The sequence below is a fragment of the Nematolebias whitei genome, chromosome 17, assembly GCF_014905685.2.
Source record: "Nematolebias whitei isolate Nwh7 chromosome 17, NemWhi1, whole genome shotgun sequence".
NCBI classification, from domain to species: Eukaryota; Metazoa; Chordata; class Actinopteri; order Cyprinodontiformes; family Rivulidae; genus Nematolebias; species Nematolebias whitei.
Genome location: NC_056514.1, coordinates 25735045 through 25754639, shown reverse-complemented (window position 1 = coordinate 25754639; position 19595 = coordinate 25735045). Strand labels below are relative to the sequence as shown.

Here is a 19595-nt window from a genome sequence, read left to right as displayed (position 1 = left end):
GCCATATAATTGGAAAGTATAGCAAGCCATGTTGCCATATAATTGGATCGTGGCTGACCCACTGATGCAATCAAAAACCCGACACCGGCCCAGCCTGCCCGAATTTTGGTTGGGCTGGGCCGGGCTTCGGACCTGGGTTAGAAATAACTTCTCTAGTTCAGAAACTCACCTCAGCTGAGTTGAGCTGTTTGTACCGGCAGTTTTCGAGCATGTGAGGGAAGAAGCAGGCAGCATGAGCGCTACCTTTAGCTTTTTAGCTAGTGTGCCTGTATTGCATTACGCCTGTGTGTGTGTGTGTGTGTGTGTGTGTGTGCGCGCGCGCGTGCGCGCGCATGCGCATGCGCTGGTGGTTCAGTTCAGTAGGCGGGGCCCTCGGTTCTGTTGACGAGGCAGGGCACCTCGCTTGTATAATGGTAGGGTAAACAGTGCAATTCATGAAATGCAGGTCCCTTAATAAAAATAATCAAAAGTTTGAGCATGCATTAATCTTTCTTGTTTCTGTTTGTATTTTCAGAGAGTGAGGGGCATGTATGTCACTCCCTGTGTAAGGGGGGCTGTTGGGGTCCGGGGCCCGGCCAGTGCATGTCCTGCAAGTCTTTCCAACGTGGCACTGAGTGTGTAGAGCAGTGCAGCATCTACCAGGGGTAAGGCTGTTCCTGTGGGTGTGTTTACAGTAAATTAATAAATAAGCCAGTTGATAATCTCCTTAAATGATGCTGTTTGTGATAAATCTAAACATGAAGCGCAAATATGAGATGAACAATGTGGAAAGCTGACAACAGATTGATTTTTGTTCCGTCGAACTGGTCACAACACGGTGAATCAATCTGAAAGCTTTTCTCTTGAAGTGTGCCCTCAGGCAGGGGATAAAGACTGACACTGACATGGTGCAATGTCGGACTGTGTGTAAGAGTTTTGTGTCCAAGTTGACAAAGCAAACCTGTAGATCTGTTTTTAAATGTTTGGTTTTCAGACTGTTCTCATTCATAAAGAAGCTAAACTCAAAAAACACTTTATTTCATTATTATATAAAGACATGCATCAGATTTAATTCCCATCTTTTCTTCATGTTTTAGACCAGGAGAGAAAAATATTTTATTAAAGTGTCCTGATCAAGACGATCAGCAGCTCAGACAGCATTAAAAGATTACTCATCTCAAAAAACAACATTAAAAGGATTATATCTACAAACACTGTGAACAACATCATATTAAATGATTTACCCATTAAGTTCATGCATCAGCTTTTGCAAACAATATTTTTAATAATTTAAAATACATACAGATGTTTGTATTTAGAAAGAATAAACTTAGTTTCAATTTACTCGAAGAGATAAGTTCGTCAGTATTCAAGTTGAGCTGGTTTGTGTGTTCATTTAAAATGCATTTTTCCCCAAACCTAGTTAAAACTCCTATATATAAACAGCAAAAGAAACAGATTTCCTTATTGAATGCAGAACGTTTTGTGCTTAGATTTGTAAACGAGATAGAAGAAAGCCAAGAATAGCTCTGTAAATAAAAATAAATCAATGTTTTAGTCCAAAGAAGAAAGATAAAGCAGATAATCCAACATGAGAATAGAACATAAGAGTCAAAGTTTCAAGGTTTGTGTTGTACTTCCATGCACCACGGTAGACTGCATCAAGGGCATGAGACATAAAGATACAAATCTGTACCAAATACAAGATACAAATCTGTTTTAGCCTAAAAATAAAGGCTTCATTCTAAATCAAGATATTGAGTTTCACTTCATGGAAAGTCAGACCTAAATGAAAGGAAATTTTTAATCAGATTATTTAGTGAATGTCAGTGAAGAACAGGTGGAAAATTCAAGAACTTTGATGTCGAATCGGAGAACGTTAGTTTTGCTCTCGGCATTCAACACTACTTTGTAGTAAAGTTTGCTGAACAGCATTGCAAGATTGTTGGAGCTAATAAAATGTTTCATAAGATGCAGTAGAGTACATGACAGTATTGTCAGCGTAAAGTGAATTCTGACTTCTTGATCAAATGTAAATGAAACGAGTGTGGCCCCAGAACTGATCCTTGCGGGACGCTACAGGCTACATGTAGGATGTCAGAAGTCGCACCTTCTACCTTCATGCACTGAAACATTTTGACCATTTTTAAACCACCAAGCACCTTATTTTGCTAACCCAATATCGATAACTCTTTGTTATAGAGTTGCATGACTCGTTGTCTTGCACTCAGTCATACAACGCTTAGTTTTGTCTTTGTTTCGTATAAATCAAATTACAAGTGTCAAATAAAGTTTGGGTCCATAGTGTGAAATTTTCATCGTAACTCTTTGAATACTAGCATTTTTAATTTTTGAAAATTAAAAAATGTTAAATTTACATCTCCACAAATATACTGACAACATCCTGTGCAGCTCCGCAGGTTATTAGCAGCGGACGCCTCGTGACTTCAGATGAAAGTATCTGACAGATGTCAAACTGTTGGCTGTTAGACTCACATTATGTTTGTGTTGCAGGGCTAGGCGTGAGTACAAGAATGGATCTTTGTGTATTGCTTGTCATAAAGAGTGTCGGCCTGTCAACGGCTCTGCTTCCTGCCACGGCCAGGTGAGACATGCAGGCATATCAGCATGTGTACTCTGAAGTGAACGCCACTGTGCTCCTCAACCTGTTTGTTTCATTTGTTGTTTTTTAGAGCTATGGGTGCATTCTCACAGGGTTAACTACAAACTAGCATGCACTTTTATTTTTTGCTGAACCAGTCCAAGGCTGGGTTTATTAGTCCTGCAGCAACAGAACTCATAGAACTTGTTTTGAACCTTCACAATAAAAGTCTCAAATCCATACTCTTGAGTTTTACCCTCCAAAACTCTAAACATCTGAAGCTTATGAAAATAACTTATGTTATTGTTACTCAGTGAAACAAATACGGCACCTGGACTTTTTAGAGTATTCAGAATTCAGAACTCAGTATATGGGTGTGAGACTCTTATTGTGAAGGATTGAAACCAGTTTTATGAGTTATGCTGCGTCGAGAATAACAAAAAAAAAAACAAAGATAGCCAGTGCAAATAGCTTGCTATTTGTAGCACTGTGGGATGTTATGTACAGCTCTTGATGTTTATTTATTTATTTTTATTTCTCTCTTTTCAGAGTGCAAAAGATTGCGTGGAGTGTCAAAATAATCAGGACGGAGAGTTGTGTGTGGATCGCTGTCCCAGTGGTGGGCTGAAGGATCGTCAGGCTGTGTGGAAATACAGCAATGCCACAGGACACTGTCTGCCCTGCAACACTAACTGCACTATACCGTGAGTAAAGGCAGTGAGACTCTCACAAACAGTGCAGCTTAAATCCACTTATACTGTGTATTTTTATTTAAGCTGCGCTGAAGTGGACGAGAGAGGCTGCCCCGTTGATATCACGACTGGGTGAGCAAGTTCAGCTGTTAAATAGTGTTTGTTGGAGTTTGTCCGCTCAGGTTTTCTGCAGTTTTCCATTTTTATTCAAAGACACAGGAGTTATCTGATACCGTTTCTGTTCAGACCCGGTACAACCATCGCCGCTGCTGTGGGTGGAGTCGTGCTGTTTTTCATCCTGCTGGCTCTGCTGGTCTTTTATCTGAGGCGGCAGAAAAAGATGAGGAGGAAGGAGACCGTGAGGAGGTACCTGCAGGAGCAGGAGGTGAGCGCTGAGATCGATGAGTTTTCACCACAGTCGCGGTTTAATCTGAAGGTTACCTGACGACTTCCTTCCTTCGTGTCCAGCTGGTGGAGCCTTTAACCCCGAGCGGTGCGTCTCCCAATCAGGCTCAAATGCGCATCCTGAAAGAGACGGAGCTGAAAAAAGACCGAGTGCTGGGCGCAGGAGCGTTTGGCACGGTGTACAAGGTGTGACAGCTAGACGCAGAGCTGCAGCTTTGTGCTCGTTTTAAAAAGCTTAGACTGACGTTAACTGTCTGTGTTTTAGGGGGTGTGGGCGCCTGAAGGAGAACATGTGACAATACCTGTGGCCATTAAGGTGTTGAGAGAGAACACCTCACCTAAAGCAAATAAAGAAATTCTTGATGTGAGTACACATTTAGAATTTGGAGGTTGATTATATGAATATGTATGCAGGAATACGTGCGGTATGCATTCTTACTGTAATTTGATAGATAAATTGTATGTACCCTAATTTCTGGACTATAAGCTGCTACTTTTTTCACACGCTTTGAACACAGCAGCTAATTTATGGATTTTTTTTCTTTATTGTCATTCATATTACATGAGGTGGAATGAAACTATGTTTTATTTTTTTATTTTTTTGATGGGCTAACGAGCTTCATGCCACCAAAACATTTAGCTTTGTCACACCCTGGTGCTCACATAGCTGCCCAATACACATCTCTCTTGGGGGGGGGGGGGTAGCGATCAATGATTTCATGGTACACTACTGTATTTTTTTTACCAGCTGTGTTACAGACACTGTTCAGAAAAAAACATTTACTGTATTTGTGCGTGTTACCGGCACGTATTTAATTAAAAGTTAAAAATATATATATTTTTGTGTAAATATCTCATGTTACAACATGAACACCTGCAGCTTATAGGCAAGTGTGGCCTATTTATGTAAAATGTTCATCTTTTTAAATTCAGCGTGCGTGGCTTATATTCATGTGCGCTCAGTAGTCCAGAACTTACGGTATTTTAATGCATAGAAATGCCCAACTAGGGACTGGAGTTGTGAATTAGTTACAGCTATATACTTTTTGTGCAACACATCAGTCACAGACTTGTTCTGGTCTATGCTTGTGTGCATTGTCCATGTCAAATAAACTAATAATAATAACTAAAGTCAGAGCAGCCATCGCCTGAACGAGTTGTGCGTTTTGATATGATTGACTGAATTAGCACAAAGTTAGAAAAAACGAGAAACTCTACGTTCACACAGTGATGACATCAACCTGAATCACAGTTCATTAACACCTTTGTGGTGCCTGCTCTCAGGAGGCCTATGTGATGGCAGGGGTCACCAGCCCGTACGTCTGCCGCCTCCTGGGTATCTGTCTGACCTCCACGGTGCAGCTGGTCACTCAGCTGATGCCGTACGGCTGCCTCCTCGACTACGTCCGCGAGAACAAGGACCGCATTGGTTCTCAGTTCCTCCTCAACTGGTGTGTCCAGATTGCCAAGGTACACAAACGTCTGTTGTTGTTCCACAGCAGGGTTTAACATTTGTGCAGTGTGAAGTTGTACGTGTGTGTGATGGAGCTCTGTGTGTGTGTAGGGGATGAGTTATTTGGAGGACATTCGCTTGGTCCACAGAGATCTGGCTGCTCGTAACGTTCTCGTAAAGAATCCAAACCATGTGAAGATCACAGACTTCGGTCTGGCCCGTTTGCTGGACATAGATGAGACGGAGTATCACGCTGATGGAGGGAAGGTAAGACGACGAATCTGTCGAGTCCGTTCTACCGGCTGCACGGTGTGTTTAACCAGCGTTTCTGTATTTCCAGGTGCCGATAAAATGGATGGCTTTGGAGTCCATTCTGCACCGGAGGTTCACTCATCAGAGTGACGTCTGGAGTTATGGTCAGTGTCTGTCAGCGCAGAGCTGACTGATGCTCCACGGATGTTGATAATGAAACAAACTGTGCTGTTGTTCTCTCTCAGGAGTGACCGTTTGGGAGCTGATGACGTTTGGCTCCAAGCCCTACAACACGATCCCAGCACGGGACATCCCAAATGTTTTGGAAGGAGGAGAGCGGCTCCCACAGCCCCCAATCTGCACCATCGACGTCTACATGATTATGGTGAAATGTCAGTACAGCAGCACGGGTTTTTAATTTATGCCCAAGTTTTAACTAACTTATTTATACACTTGTTTTAAATGTGCAAACACATAAATCTGGCGAGAAAAACAATTTCCTGTTTTTATTATTTCTCACTTTGTGTTATCCTGGATAATAATGGCGTCTGTTCGTGTTTGTGTTGCAGGTTGGATGATTGATCCAGAGAGCAGGCCCAAGTTCAAAGATCTGGTTCAGGACTTTAGTCTCATGGCAAGAGATCCGTCTCGATTTTTAGTCATTAAGGTAATTCTTGACATTCTTGCTGCTGTTCTGTTGTGTTAAAGCTGACCTTGTAAATAAACCTCGTGTGTTGTTGCTGTGTTTCTGGTTTACTCCAGAACGACGAGCAGATGAGCACTTGCAGCCCGGTGGACAGCAGGTTTTACCGGATGCTTCTGGAAGAGGGGGACAATATGGGAGAAATAATGGATGCTGAGGAGTACCTGGTTCCCCAACCGAACCTCTTCGCCAGAGCTAACGGAGAGGAGCCCCAGGCCAACGGGCCATCCAGGCACCAGTCGTACAGGGTCAGTGAATCAGAACGTTGGTTTTGTTTCTTTCATTGAACTCAGCGACGACGGCCGTGCCGCATCATACCACGATAATACAGCTATAATGTTTTCTGATATAAAAAGGTTCTGATTTTAAATCAATAACATGAATATAATGACTGTACCTAGTTATTTCCCACCTACTGTGCACCTGAAAGGACAATGTTTTTGCCTGTTTGTTTTGTAGACTTAGCAAAATATCTCATAAACCGCTGGACAGGTTTTAATGAGACTTTCTGGGAATAATCTGGAAATAACTGATTAACTTTCGGAGCCAGTCCAATCCAAGTTGGCAACCACAGCTAGCTGACCGTAGAAAACAATAAAATGTCTGCCACTCAGTCAGTTTTGCAAATATGAAGCAACATTTGGTGTGGTAGTAGCGGAAAGTCATTCCCATCACACATGTCATGCTCCAACAGGTCTGCCAACACAACACAAGACAGCAGCTCTAAACTGTTTCTAACACTGGTGCCGTCTTTATCTCGGACTGTAAAATGTGCTTTCTCCCCAGCAGAGCAGAGATCAGAGCTTGGACCTGGAGCCCTCCATCCCTGCTGGCCCTCGGACCATGTACTCCTCTCAGGGTACTCTTGGTCGTGGTCAGTATCCCACCGCACCACATGGAGCAGGCGTAGCTAACGGCGTGTGGCCTCCGTTGTTGGATCGCAGCGTCTCAACAGGAGCCCAGTCCGACTCCGTCTTCCTGGATGCGGTTCCAGATGGACACTCGCAGCCCCCGATCAGCCCTGGACGCTACTGCAAAGACCCTACTTATCCCATCGGGAGCCAGGGCGACCTGGAAACTGACGGGGTGGAGGACTTCCCTCGTCCTCCCCTTCATCACTCTCTGCCCAGGCGGAGTCATGTCCACAACCACCATCAAGCCATGCCAGGTGAGTGGACGTCATTATTACACAGGGAAGCAAATCTTGGATTGTTTTCTGACTTTTACTGCCTTGTCTGATCTTACAGAGTACGTTAACCAGGAGATGCAGGATCTCAGGTTTGTAATCCCCGAGCGGCCCACCACTCTTCCACGTAAAGGCTCTAAAGCAGACAGACGAGTGCCCAATGGTCTGAGCTCTGGTCACAGCATGGACAAGCCAGGTCACCTGGTATCTGTGAACTCCACGTCCTCTGCCTTTGACAACCCGTACTACCTGGACCTTGTAGCCAAAGCTGCCTCCGGGGCTTCAGCAGTGGACGTCCCTTCAGCTTTAGAGAACGACCGGGGAGTTAGCAGGCACGTGAACGGTTTCGTCACTCCCACTGCAGAAAATCCAGAGTATCTCGGACTGGTGGACACATGGACTGGACATAGTTGAGGAACAGAAATGGGAAGTAAAGACTATATTCTTCAGAGGAAAACAATCAAAAGGGAAGACGAACATTTGTCTGCACGGGGACGTTGATGTTGAACAGAAAAGCACCCGAACCTTTTATTAAAATGACTCAACACAGCGTAGCGTTAATGTGATCTCTCTGGCATCAGGTTTCCTGTCACTCCTCAACAATTCTTGACTTTTTAGTGCCAAAAAATGTACTCAGTCTTTGTAAATAACTTGATAAGCGAAGGAGTTCACGATAGTGAAAAGCTCACGATGGCCGGGTACGAGTCAAACGGACTGGATTGATGAGTTCTGACGTTTCCTTCATGTTTAATCTCTTCAGTCGTATAAAGCAGCTGTTTATTCCCTCAGCTTCTACAGACCCCTAAAAAACACTTTGACAAAGTGCACCATGATATGCATTGAAAATCATGTTTAGTATTCTGCTCGCTTTCTCCCAAACTCATTGAGGGTCTTCAGCACTTTCAAAGCCATTTTGTTTGGAACTGAAAAGGCCCTGCAACCCATCTGGCCTTTAGGCATGCTCCCCCAAAGAAAGGCATCCTGTATGGAGAAGACAGCAGCTTTGTGCCACACTGATGTATGTGTCTGTTAGTGGCTGCAGCTTCTGCTACAAGAAATCACTTGTGAGGTACGAGTGACGACAAAACAGACATTTTTGGCATTAGGACGTAATTAATGAGGCATCGGTTTTTAAAAAAACAACGGAAAATCGCTCTCGTTTAAACCGTGCGAAGTGAATTAAAATAATGTCTGCCTCCAAAGCTTGTGTTGTCCCATACAGCTGTTTGCATTTGTTGGTTTTTCATTGAGCAGCAACGCTCCTTAAGCTATTAGATTAATATATATTTTTCAAGAAAGGAGGACTTTGCAGCAGTTGTCTGCACAACGCAGCTGAATGTGACTCTGAGGAGACGAACGCACGGCTCTGCTCCGTTTCCATAATCCATGCATGGTTCAAATTCCACTCATCGAGAACTCGCTCCCTTCCCGGTTAATAATCAACAGCGTCATTTGAAGGCTGATTCTTTGTTTTTCATGCTAACTGGCGTTTGGCTGAAGGAGGCCGAAGTCCATTCAATGCAGCCTTTGTCTGACCCCGTGTCCTCTGTGTCCTCCTAACGTGCACGTCCCTGAGGCGGACAGCTTCACACGGCTGAGAGGGAATCAGCCGTCTGCACTGAGAGCTGTAATCCCAGGAATAATTTGATTTATCAGACAATCTGATGCTCTTGATTCAGCTCTAAACACTTAACTGCTGACTTTACACTCTGAATTGTCTCAACGTTGACTAAATGGAATCAGTAGTGCTGACATGTTTGTTGAATGTATAAAAACGCCACAATCGTGACAATTTTACTAATTTTTTTTTAGATAAATTTCTTGAATCCATATTTTAACACTAAAAACTGCGGGCTTATTTTGATATCTCATTTGCTGGGTTAAAGCTGTTGGCTCATCGGTTGGTTTGACTAAATGATGGATCAACTTTTGACCCAGTGTTAAAAACAACCAGAAGTTGACCAAATCAGACTTTAGGATTTACAGGGGAAAGAAAAGACGATACAAACTACATAAGAAGATTGCTTTAGTAGCTTTAGTTTACACCAAAGATTGAGTTTGGTTTTCTAACTTATTAGTTGTTGATAGCTTCCTGATGCTAATCGCAGCCAGCTAACGCCAACTCGACTTATTTAATAACCCCGATATAGTTTGTTCTTTTAAAATCACATTTTAGTAGCTCCAACATGACAAAATAGCCATTTTAACCCAATTTTAAATAGAAAACTAAGAACCTAACCCTGTTTTAAAACTTCACTGGGTTACAAATTGGATTGTTAATCATGCAGTTTTTAGTGCGTGAAGTCCTTAAAAAAATTATTTTTACTTGAATTCATATTTTTAATGTCATGGGTTTTATTTAAATACTTTAAACTCTCACAAACTAAATAATATTTAGATTTTTTAAATCTATAGGATACTTATTTCAGTCTAAAAATGCATTTTTTTCCTTCATTACTTCAATATTTCCCCATGCGGTCATTGAAACGGTAGTTATCTTTATTACTTTAAAATATTTGCTGTTTTTTATCCTTCCTTTATATTTTTAACCTTAATAATAATTAAGCATGGCTCACAGGTGTCTCATTGTTTGAGACAAAACTGATATGCAATCATAAATTGTACACTATAAAGGTTTTATATTTTAAATAAATAATAGAATTGTGTCTCTAACCTGCACAACTGAGGGTCGAATTGCCTTAAAACTGTTTTCTCCTTCGATTCATGCGTTTATTGACCTCACTGATTCGATTTAAACGCGTCGGTTCAGAGTTAAAACGTTGACCGATTGAACAAGTGGTTTTATAAAACAAGAAGCAGGTCAAAAACACGCCTGTGGCTGTTTTTAACCAACTCTTCTATCATCTACACAAGTGTTGGTGAGTTTTTAGTGTGCCAAACCAGAACACAGGTTTGTCAAAAATCAAAAAAAGCATCTAAAGAAAAAAAATGGGCCGAAGGTTTTAGAATGTTAAACATGTGCGTTATGTTTTGAAGAAAATGTACATTTTTTGTATTTTTTGTGAATGTATATTTTTTATGATTGTGCCAGGGTTTAAATAACTGCCTGTGTATTGGGAGTTTCTGCACACTGCCTTTCCTTTTGTATGGGCAGTGAGGCCCATTTCGTAAAAGTTTAAAATGTATATACGTAAAATCAATCAATGTGGTAGCTAATATGAAAACACATTAATGTTCATTGCTTTACTGTTTGGAGAATTGAGATAAAATCCATGAAATGTTTTTAAAAAAAGTGTTTATTTTTATCAAACAATTCAAACACCATTCATTATAATTGGTCTAACAGAGAGTTAAATACATTTATATCAGATGTTGGGCAAAATTGTAAAAATGTTGACTTCCTATCAAAAACTTTATATTAAAAATAAAAAAAATGGTAAATTAATTTAGCTTCAATTGTTGTAATAAAAAAACAAGTTATTTATGCTGAACTTTTCTTTATATTGAATGTTGGTGTAAATGTTAAAGCTGGTTGGTGTTTCTTCACTTATTAAATGCAGGTGATCATTCACAACAAGTGAATTCCGCCACCCAGTGGTGCAGCATGGAACTACAGCTCTAAATATGACCTGTTACATTATTTTGATTTTCCTCCTCATGAAGATATCACTGCCTTTTTGAGATTTTGACATTTAAAAGTGCTCAACAGATTTCCAGACCTGTCACTCCTTGACAACATTTTGACATAAAAAATATTTATATTAGTTAAGGGATGCAAAAAGTATTTCTCCTTTTCTGTGGAAATCATGCATTTACCCTACATTTAGGGTTCAAATTATTTTTTAAACTTAAACGCTGTTTCCGTTTACATTTTTAAACACCTCCATGCTTTTTTAAAAAGTCGTCTTTTTCACATTTTATGGAACTGATACAATCTGCAAAATAACTTCAATGTAACGATCCACCCTGTTTTTATTTTGCATGACGTGTCTCCAAACTGGTAAATTACATTACTAGATGTACCTATTACAAAACATTGTGTACAATTATAATTATCTTTGTTGTTGAAGCATGAAAATAAGATATGTTTACCTGCAGACCTGGGTGAGTGAAACTGTTCTGGAAAATCAGCTGATCATCATCATTTACTGGTTATTGTACATTAAAAGGGCCCATGTAAATTTATTGAAGATTTAATTTATTAAAGAAGTCCAGGACTATTCAGAAAATTAGTATTCATATAGGAAAAAAAAAACATCCTTAAAATATTTAAATTAGTTAAGGGATGCAAAAAGTATTTCTCCTTTATCTGTGGAAATCATGCATTTTGGGAGTGGTGGCGCAGAGGTTAGAGAGGTGGGCTTGTGATCCAAAGATCGCCGGTTCACGCCCCGGCCCCGACAACATCAAAATTGTGGGTGGGGTAGGTGAAACATCCACACTTGCCCCCACCCTCATTCGCCCCACTCTGGGCCCATGAGCAAGGCCCTTAACCCCACCATGTGCTCCCTAAAAACAGGTCTCTCTTGAAAATGAGTTCTCGTGGCTCAATGAGACTAACCTGGATAAATAAAGGCTAAATGAAAAAAAAAAAAAAAAAATTATCCTGTATTGTACTTCATAGGGTGTTTTGTAAGTGAGATCTTTCTTTGTGCCTTTCAATGTTCAGAGTCAGAGTTTCTTTATTTGTCGGTCCACCACATGTGGGTGGTGGACCGGAATTGTGAACACAGTGTCCCAACAATAAAATGTACAAGAAAAACACTAATAAAATCTAAGATGTGAACTAAGAAAAACATTAACTAAAAATACACCAAGCACTAATAGCATGAAAACAATACACCGAACAGCAGCACGAACATGAGTTTGAACAGATGAGCACGCATGAACATGAAACAGATCAACAGCAACATGATGTGATTTTTAACAGTGAGAGATTCATGAGTCTAACAGCCTCAGGGTAGAAGCTGTTCCTCAGTCTAGTGGTTCTACACTTAATGCTCCTTAACCTCCTGCCTGAGGGGAGTGGGGCAAAAAGTGTGTGTGCTGGGTGAGTGGGGTCTTTCATGATGCAGGTGGCCCTCTTCCTGTATCTAGAGGTGTAGATGTCTGTGATGGTGGGGAGGATGACTCCAACAGACTTTGGAGTTGTAATTATTACATGTGGCGCACCACAAGGGTGTAAGTTTGGCCTTCTACGATTCTTCCTAAGTTATCATTGATCCAATCTAAGTATTTTCCAAATATTAGTGGATCTCGTAAGTTTGATCCAGACAACAGAAATGTAGAATTTTCTTAACAATAAACTACCACAAACCTGATGGACCCAGAACACACAGGGATTCAGAATTTAATTATAAAGTATGAACTACATCTGTGAGGCTGAAAATTGGGGTGTGATATTAGATTTATAACGAATCTAAACATTTTTTTCAGTGTTAACCAAATCAATTTGTGTTCATTTTTCTTTTAAAGATCTGAGCTTTTGTTTCAAAACATTTGGTTTATCGTAACCGATAATTTGTTGTTTCCACTTGACATTAGCTAAGGCAAAACTGTCTGATTAATTTGGCGTGGTAGTAACGGTCATCCTCAACCAGCGTTTCAAGAACTAACAGATCTCACAATATTTAGGAATTGTGCACATCGTTTACAAGGTTTGACTAAAATGGTTATACGTCTGTCCCTTCTCATTATAAAATGAGCTGAGATTCAAAAAGGGTTAAAGGAGTGTACATTGATGCATATGATCCATATGATATGCATTCCTTCAAGGAAAACCTGTTTATATTCTGAAAATAAATCATCAATACTTCAAAGCAGACAGGTTTTCATTTACTATTTTATTTTTTCCATTTCCACTGTGATATATTTTCATCATCAGTGTTCAGTAAAGACAAGTGCAAAGTAAAGCAACTTTATTCTTTACATTATCTTGAGTTATAATTTGGGGAAAAACGGACATTAATTCCATTTTAAATGTTATTTAGCTACATAGAAATCATCCAAGCCTAGCGTTAACAAAACACTTTGTAAGTTTGGTTTCCAGTTTACAAATGGCAGACATGAAATTAGAGCATACAAAAGTTACAATTAGGTTAAAGTCACATAAATCTTTCCAGAGAAGTTGGATAAACTAGTGTTTGCAGCCTCCAAGCCTGACTCGGTTGAGCTTACCAACATTATATAAGTAAAGGATAGGCATGATCATGGAGCCTAAAGTGGAGGTGATGTTGATGGGAAAAACAATAGTGCAGACGAACAGGTCGAAACTGCCAGCGAGAGGCCTCCCGGCTGAAAATAAAATCAATGGAGGGAGGTAGGAGACGGCGGTCATGGCCAGGCTGTAGATGAGGGTTTGAATGGCTCTTTGCTTCTGGGGGTGAATTTGTTTTCCCACGGGGTCAGACTTCACTAATGTATAAACTATTACCCCATCACAAAATCCAATTATTACAATTGGAATTGAAAATGTCACAGAAGAGAAGAAGCTGTAGGCCAACTTGTAAAAAAGGAAGAATGTGACTCCATTAGCAGCTGTCAGAGTCCAAACAGCAGCCACCACCACAGCTCTGGGGGTCAGACTTTTGTTCTTGTGGTAAAAGATGGGATGAACCACAGCCAGGTAGCAGTCAAAACAGATGCAAGCCATCAGGAAGGGTCTCCCGCACGTGTTCAAGGCATAAACAAGGTTCCAAAACGCTTCGATCGTCCAAATCTTAAGAAAGAAGTGATTCAATAAACCAGGTGGAAGGAAGGCCAAGAAGAGCGCGTCCATGATTGTGATGTTCAGGATGAAGAGCTCGTTGGGTGTGAAGGCGGTTCCTCTCCTGTGCATCTTGATCATCTCCCAGAGGATCACCAGAGCGGCAGGAAACCCAACCAAAAAGCACAGCGATGTAAAACAAGCCCAAGTATACTCGCCCGTCTCTAAACTGCTGCAGGTGCTGAAGTCAAACTGCTCCCAGACAAATCCAGATGTGGAGGAGTTTCCCAACAAGGACCTGTAACGCAGCTGGATCTCAAGCAGCATTGTAAGAGCTTGATGTTTAACGTCCTAACAGGTTCAGGTTCAAATTATGCACGCAAACGTAAAGCTGAAAAAGCCACAGGTGAAAATGAGTACAGAGTATTGTTCCGCTACAAATTTCTAAACCTCCCAATGAAATGGTCCACAGAAACTTAGACCTTACCTTTTATGAGTTTGTGAGGGGGGGGGTGCACCGTGATCTCCCTCTAGATTTGTCAAAATGTCAAATGTCTAAAGGAAGAGCTGCAGATGGTTGGATTCATGTTTCCATCAAAGGTAGGACTTGCAGCCAGATGCAGTTTTGCAAGTCATATTTAAGAAAATGAGAACACACACACACACCACACAGTAAAACACAATCCATCTATGAATCTGTTTGTGCTCTAACTTGACAACAGATCGGTGAGAACAAAAACTACTTGTATAATGACATTACAGCAAAAATGAATGGGACTTTGATGTAGGTTATGACTAAATAATAAACGGTAGAACAAAATATCAGCCCAGGAAGAACTTTTGGATGATTCTGACCATCTTTCTTCTCATTTTTGTCATTTTGAATCCTTTTATGATGTAGCACCATTGAGCCGTTTCTGTATTTCAGTTCTCTTCTTTGTGTTGCGTCTTTTGTCTCATGTTGATTATTTGTAGCCATATTTTAGGTATGTATATATATATATATATATATATATATATATATATATATATATACACACACACATTTTAAACACTTCCCACACTCTTGCAATATTCTAAACTATATTTTTAAACTCTATACGCTCTAAAAGAGCACAGAATGTCATGATTTCAGCTCTCTACCACCTGCCAGTGCACTCGGCCACGCCTACGCTCGACCACGCCCACTTTTCTGCTGCAAAGCGGAGATCAGCTGATCAGCTGCAGGAGGAAGCTTCTCCCTCAGCTGTGGGCTGCACACAGATGCAAAGTCATTTATAATTTATTTTAAATTAAAAATCCATGCCGATCATGCGGCGCATCCATCAATCAGCCAATTGTGTGTCATGTCCAATCTTACTTTGAAATACCGCAATAGAGCGAGTCCGCAAAAAACGAACCGCAAAGTAGCGAGGGACTACTTTGTTGTATTTTCAGATCACCTCATGTCTTCATCATTATTTTGTTGGTGCTAGCGAGCTACTCAGGGTTGGCTTGGTGTAAATGTGAGTTGAAAATGAGTAGTTGTTAACCCTGCAGTTGGGAATCTAATCTTTTTAACTAAAACTTGGAGATATTTTTGTAGAAATTTTAAAAATAAATACAAAAGATAAATAAATGTTATAACACAGATCCACACAGTACCCCTCCTCCAAGGGTCGTCACCGTATGACCTGTTGAGGGAGTGCGTATATATGCATGCACCACGCGCTCTTGTTTTACTGTTTCAATAACCTTTATAAACTTTTCCACCACTTTACCGTCGTTGTGATCTGGATGGTATGTTGTTATAATGCGTTAGCATCACCAGCGCCATTGTAGAGTGGTATAACACATTGCAGCCCGACACTACAACCACACGTTGTGATGCGTCATTTTCCCCACAGGTGTTCAAAAGACCCCAGCGTTGTATTAAATTCATAGAGTTATCTAAAACACTGGAGGGGGGGCTGCCCGTCCCAAACATCGTTTTTATTTGTTACATTGTAGAGAAACTAAGATGGCGTCCACATCGGGCAAATGCACACAGCCGACAGAATAACTGTTTAATGAACTGTAAGCTTAACTGGATCTGTCAACATTTTTAAAATCTCTTTACAAAACCATAATGTAAATCTTAATTAAAGGTAATTTCATACAACCATGTAAAACAGTTAGATGGTAAATGAGGCATATATTGGGTCTAACTAATGATCTAAACTAGACCTGAAGTCAGTCAGTAATTATTTATTACTTATTATTTATTACTTATTATTTATTATTAGTGATTTAAAGACATTTTAGCTGGTTGAATAATTATGACTTATTCGAATTGATAAATTTGCAGCTCACCTTTTTAACATGTAAATTGTGTTTATGTAAGCTCTACTAGCTGCATGTAATTGCATTGATCAGTGTCTACTCCATACCTAAGATTAAAAAGAACATTTTCAGAAATCCTGCAAAGAGAACATGTAATGGATTGTTACTGGAGGAAATACCAGCTTGGACTATTTAATAATCTGAACTAAATTGTAGCATGATACAGCCTGTACAGCATAGCAATATCTGCCACAGAAGCTACTAACTACTAGCTCATTAACAGCCATTAAATCAGTTTTATAGGCTACTTTTAAACATTTACATTATTAGCTTCAGTTCTGGTTGGATCACATTCACACTGAGGTAAATAAAATCATATCAGCTGACTTCTTAATGGAGACACAATGACATTTTCCCATTTCTCACCTGTTGCTATATCCACTGCATCATTCTGGACCTTTTACAGTTTTATATAAATTCCAATATTAAATTATTGTTATATCAGACACATTTTACTTTTATTATGGACATTTTCACATAGCACTACTCAGGGTTTTTTAGTCAAAACACCAAGTGCAGATGTTTGGCTGTTTTGGCAATAACCACCGTTGCTGCAGTGAATCACAAAGTCACATGACCAGTGCACCCTCAAGTGGATTTCTATAACTATGACTGAAGTAGAGTGTGAATTTAGGTAAAATCTGACAAATGAACGTTAGCAATGTTAATAAATGTAAAAACAGACAGTTGTGCACACGGTAAAGGTTTGTTACAAACCTACATGTTTTTTGTAAGAAGGCTGTTTGGCACAGAAACATCAGAAAATCACAAAAGTGACGCCTACATGTTACTACAGAGATATTTTGATGTTTGTTTTTATACTTCTGTTTATGTTCAGTCAGTGTTAACTTGACGAATAAGCACGAAACGATAAACCACATCCACAATCCATAACTTGTAGCCTCCTCCACCTCGCCTGTACTGGAGCACATGGAGTGAAGAAAACAGCATCACCTCCATCTATACATGACTCGCTCTTACAAATAACTTACGTACCCATCTTTAAGGCTGCAGTGGGCGCTCAGTACATGAAGCTGACCACACACCCCAAATCTCTGTAATTTGTACAAAGCCTACAGGCAAGTACTTCAACAACCTCAAATTATAGCATCTCTTGCACGTTCCCAGAGAAAAAAAAAAAACCAACTAAAAGTATTCAACCACTTTTGTGCTTTCAGAGTCCAGAGTAGCCGATGTATATGTAGCCGTGCCCAGACAGAAAACATCTGGACAATTCACTTCCTGATCGTACCTTAAGCACTTATTTGGGATTAAATATAAATTTATCACCTCAAATAATTAATTCATCATCACATCTTTGCAAAACAACGCTGTCTTTATGCAACATGTTTTATTTATTCTTTGTGTTTTGTTCGGCACCTGATTAATTCCTTCTTTACCGTTTGTTTTCTGCCAACCAGCAAGCACTGAAATCATATGATTCATGTCTATAAGAGCAATAATCCGGTTTGAGCATAACTGCAGTGACTAACAGTGAGCAGAAGGGGGGGCACATAAAAAATCTATTTAATCCCTGACTTTTTTAATCCTTCCTTCTGTTTCTCATGCGTCTTTCATGTCTTGTGAAATAAAACGGTTCAAAAAGTAATTTATTCATGAGAGTTACTCCTTTAATAACATTAATTTCTCTCAAAGTAAATAAAAGGAATCTGACCTCCTCTTTTCTTGTCCATCTAGCAGACGACCGCCAAACTCTAATCTGGGACATCCAGCAGATGTCGCGGGTCATCGAGGGCCCCATGCTTCGCCTGCACGCCTGAGGGGGAGATGAGCAACAGTGGACTTCAGCCCTGCCTGACTGGATCGCTGTTTGCTACACCTGCAATCCAGAGTTCGAGGCACATTTGACAGAAACGACGCGTAAAACAATTCAGAAACCATTTCAACAAAGTTGTTGGAGGTCATTCTGTTCATGAAGGTCCTGACCCCAAGAAGAACTCAGCTGACCCAGATTCTGGTCTCTGCAGAGGAAATGCTCTGAATAGCTCCAAAGTTTGTCTTTACTCAAAACTTAAAACTAAGTAAACACAACAGAGATTTAGTTGGGTTTTTTTTTTGCAATAGATGTAAAATGAAGATAAACCTTGAACTTTTTATATTGTCTAGCAAAAAACTGAACTGCTGCATGCTTTGTTTAATACTTTAAAGTGCATCACTTTCTGTTTAACTGAATGATTGTTCAGCATTCACACTATTGTTTTCCTGTTTCTCTTTCTCATGCTATCTTTCTTGTGCACCGTTATGGAAACAACTCATTCTGCAATTTTTGTGCTATATCAACAATTCATATATAAAATGTTCAGCTCGTTCAAGACACTCCTATGACTTTGGCATTGGTGCGACTTTATAAAATATTTATCTCAGTGAAAAGTGAGCTCACATCAGATCCTTCATATTCTTTGATCTGTTCACAACCATTTACTGATCATTTCACATTTTGTTCTGGTTCCGCTTTAAAATATATATATATTCATTGATTCACTTTATGCCAATTTTAGCTGTCTTCAGGTACTTTCAGATAATGTAATATTTTTTCTATTTTTGTGCTTCTATCGTCTGCCAGTTTCAACTTTTTCTCCCCTTTTCAGCTACATTAGCTGTTTTCTGCTAATTTTAGCTGTTAAAGCAAATTCTGCCTTTTTTGTGATCTTTTCAGCTTCTTTCAGTCCAATTCACCAGTTGTGCTCTTTCTGCTTGATTCAATTAATTTAAGCACTTTCTGCTTTTTCAGTATTGTTTTTGTTGCCAATTTCAGCTTTTTGTGTTATTTCCGTTTCTTTCAGCCTAACTGGAAAAAAAGCGAGATCTTTCTGCTTCTGCTAATTTAAGCTTTTTTCTGTCTTTTAAAGCTACTTTTCAGATTGTTTGTCTTAGCGAATTTCAGCTGATTTCTCCATTTTTGCTACTTTTTTCTTTTCCTTCTTTTTGCTATAGCATTTCACTACTTGTAGCTTATAGCTAACATTTTCCAGCTTTTTGAAAGCATTTTAGCAAATCTGTTTTTGGCTACATTTTAAACTTTTCATGTTATACAGTACAAGCAGTGACAGCTCAGTGATTGAAGATGCACAGCTTTATTTTTAGCTTATTTAGCAGCTTTCAGCAAAATCATTCAGCAATAAGTGTTGCACTGCATTTTTGCAGGAAATGCCAATTTTTCTGGTTCAGTGTTAATTTTTTTTCTATGCAGCCTAATTACAGTTTATCCATAAAAGTTAACGAATACTGTGTATTTAAGTTTTTTTTAAAGTATATATATGTACAGTGTATATAT

The 19595-nt window shown here is 39.7% G+C and overlaps 1 protein-coding gene across 1 annotated transcript in view; it reads left to right on the top strand.

The window, feature by feature from the left end:
- Positions 1–7955, top strand: part of erbb2 (erb-b2 receptor tyrosine kinase 2) — a 31401-nt gene extending 23446 nt beyond the window's left edge. The window contains exons 13-27 of the mRNA XM_037691423.1: positions 515–644; positions 2494–2584; positions 3131–3285; positions 3358–3405; positions 3520–3658; positions 3742–3864; positions 3944–4042; positions 4963–5148; positions 5243–5398; positions 5472–5547; positions 5629–5775; positions 5953–6050; positions 6146–6334; positions 6876–7254; positions 7334–7955. Of these exons, the coding sequence (XP_037547351.1) occupies positions 515–644; positions 2494–2584; positions 3131–3285; positions 3358–3405; positions 3520–3658; positions 3742–3864; positions 3944–4042; positions 4963–5148; positions 5243–5398; positions 5472–5547; positions 5629–5775; positions 5953–6050; positions 6146–6334; positions 6876–7254; positions 7334–7686 (2369 nt within the window). The 3' untranslated portion in view covers positions 7687–7955. The remainder of the gene's footprint in view (positions 1–514; positions 645–2493; positions 2585–3130; positions 3286–3357; positions 3406–3519; positions 3659–3741; positions 3865–3943; positions 4043–4962; positions 5149–5242; positions 5399–5471; positions 5548–5628; positions 5776–5952; positions 6051–6145; positions 6335–6875; positions 7255–7333) is intronic.
- The last annotated feature ends 11640 nt before the right edge of the window (positions 7956–19595 follow it).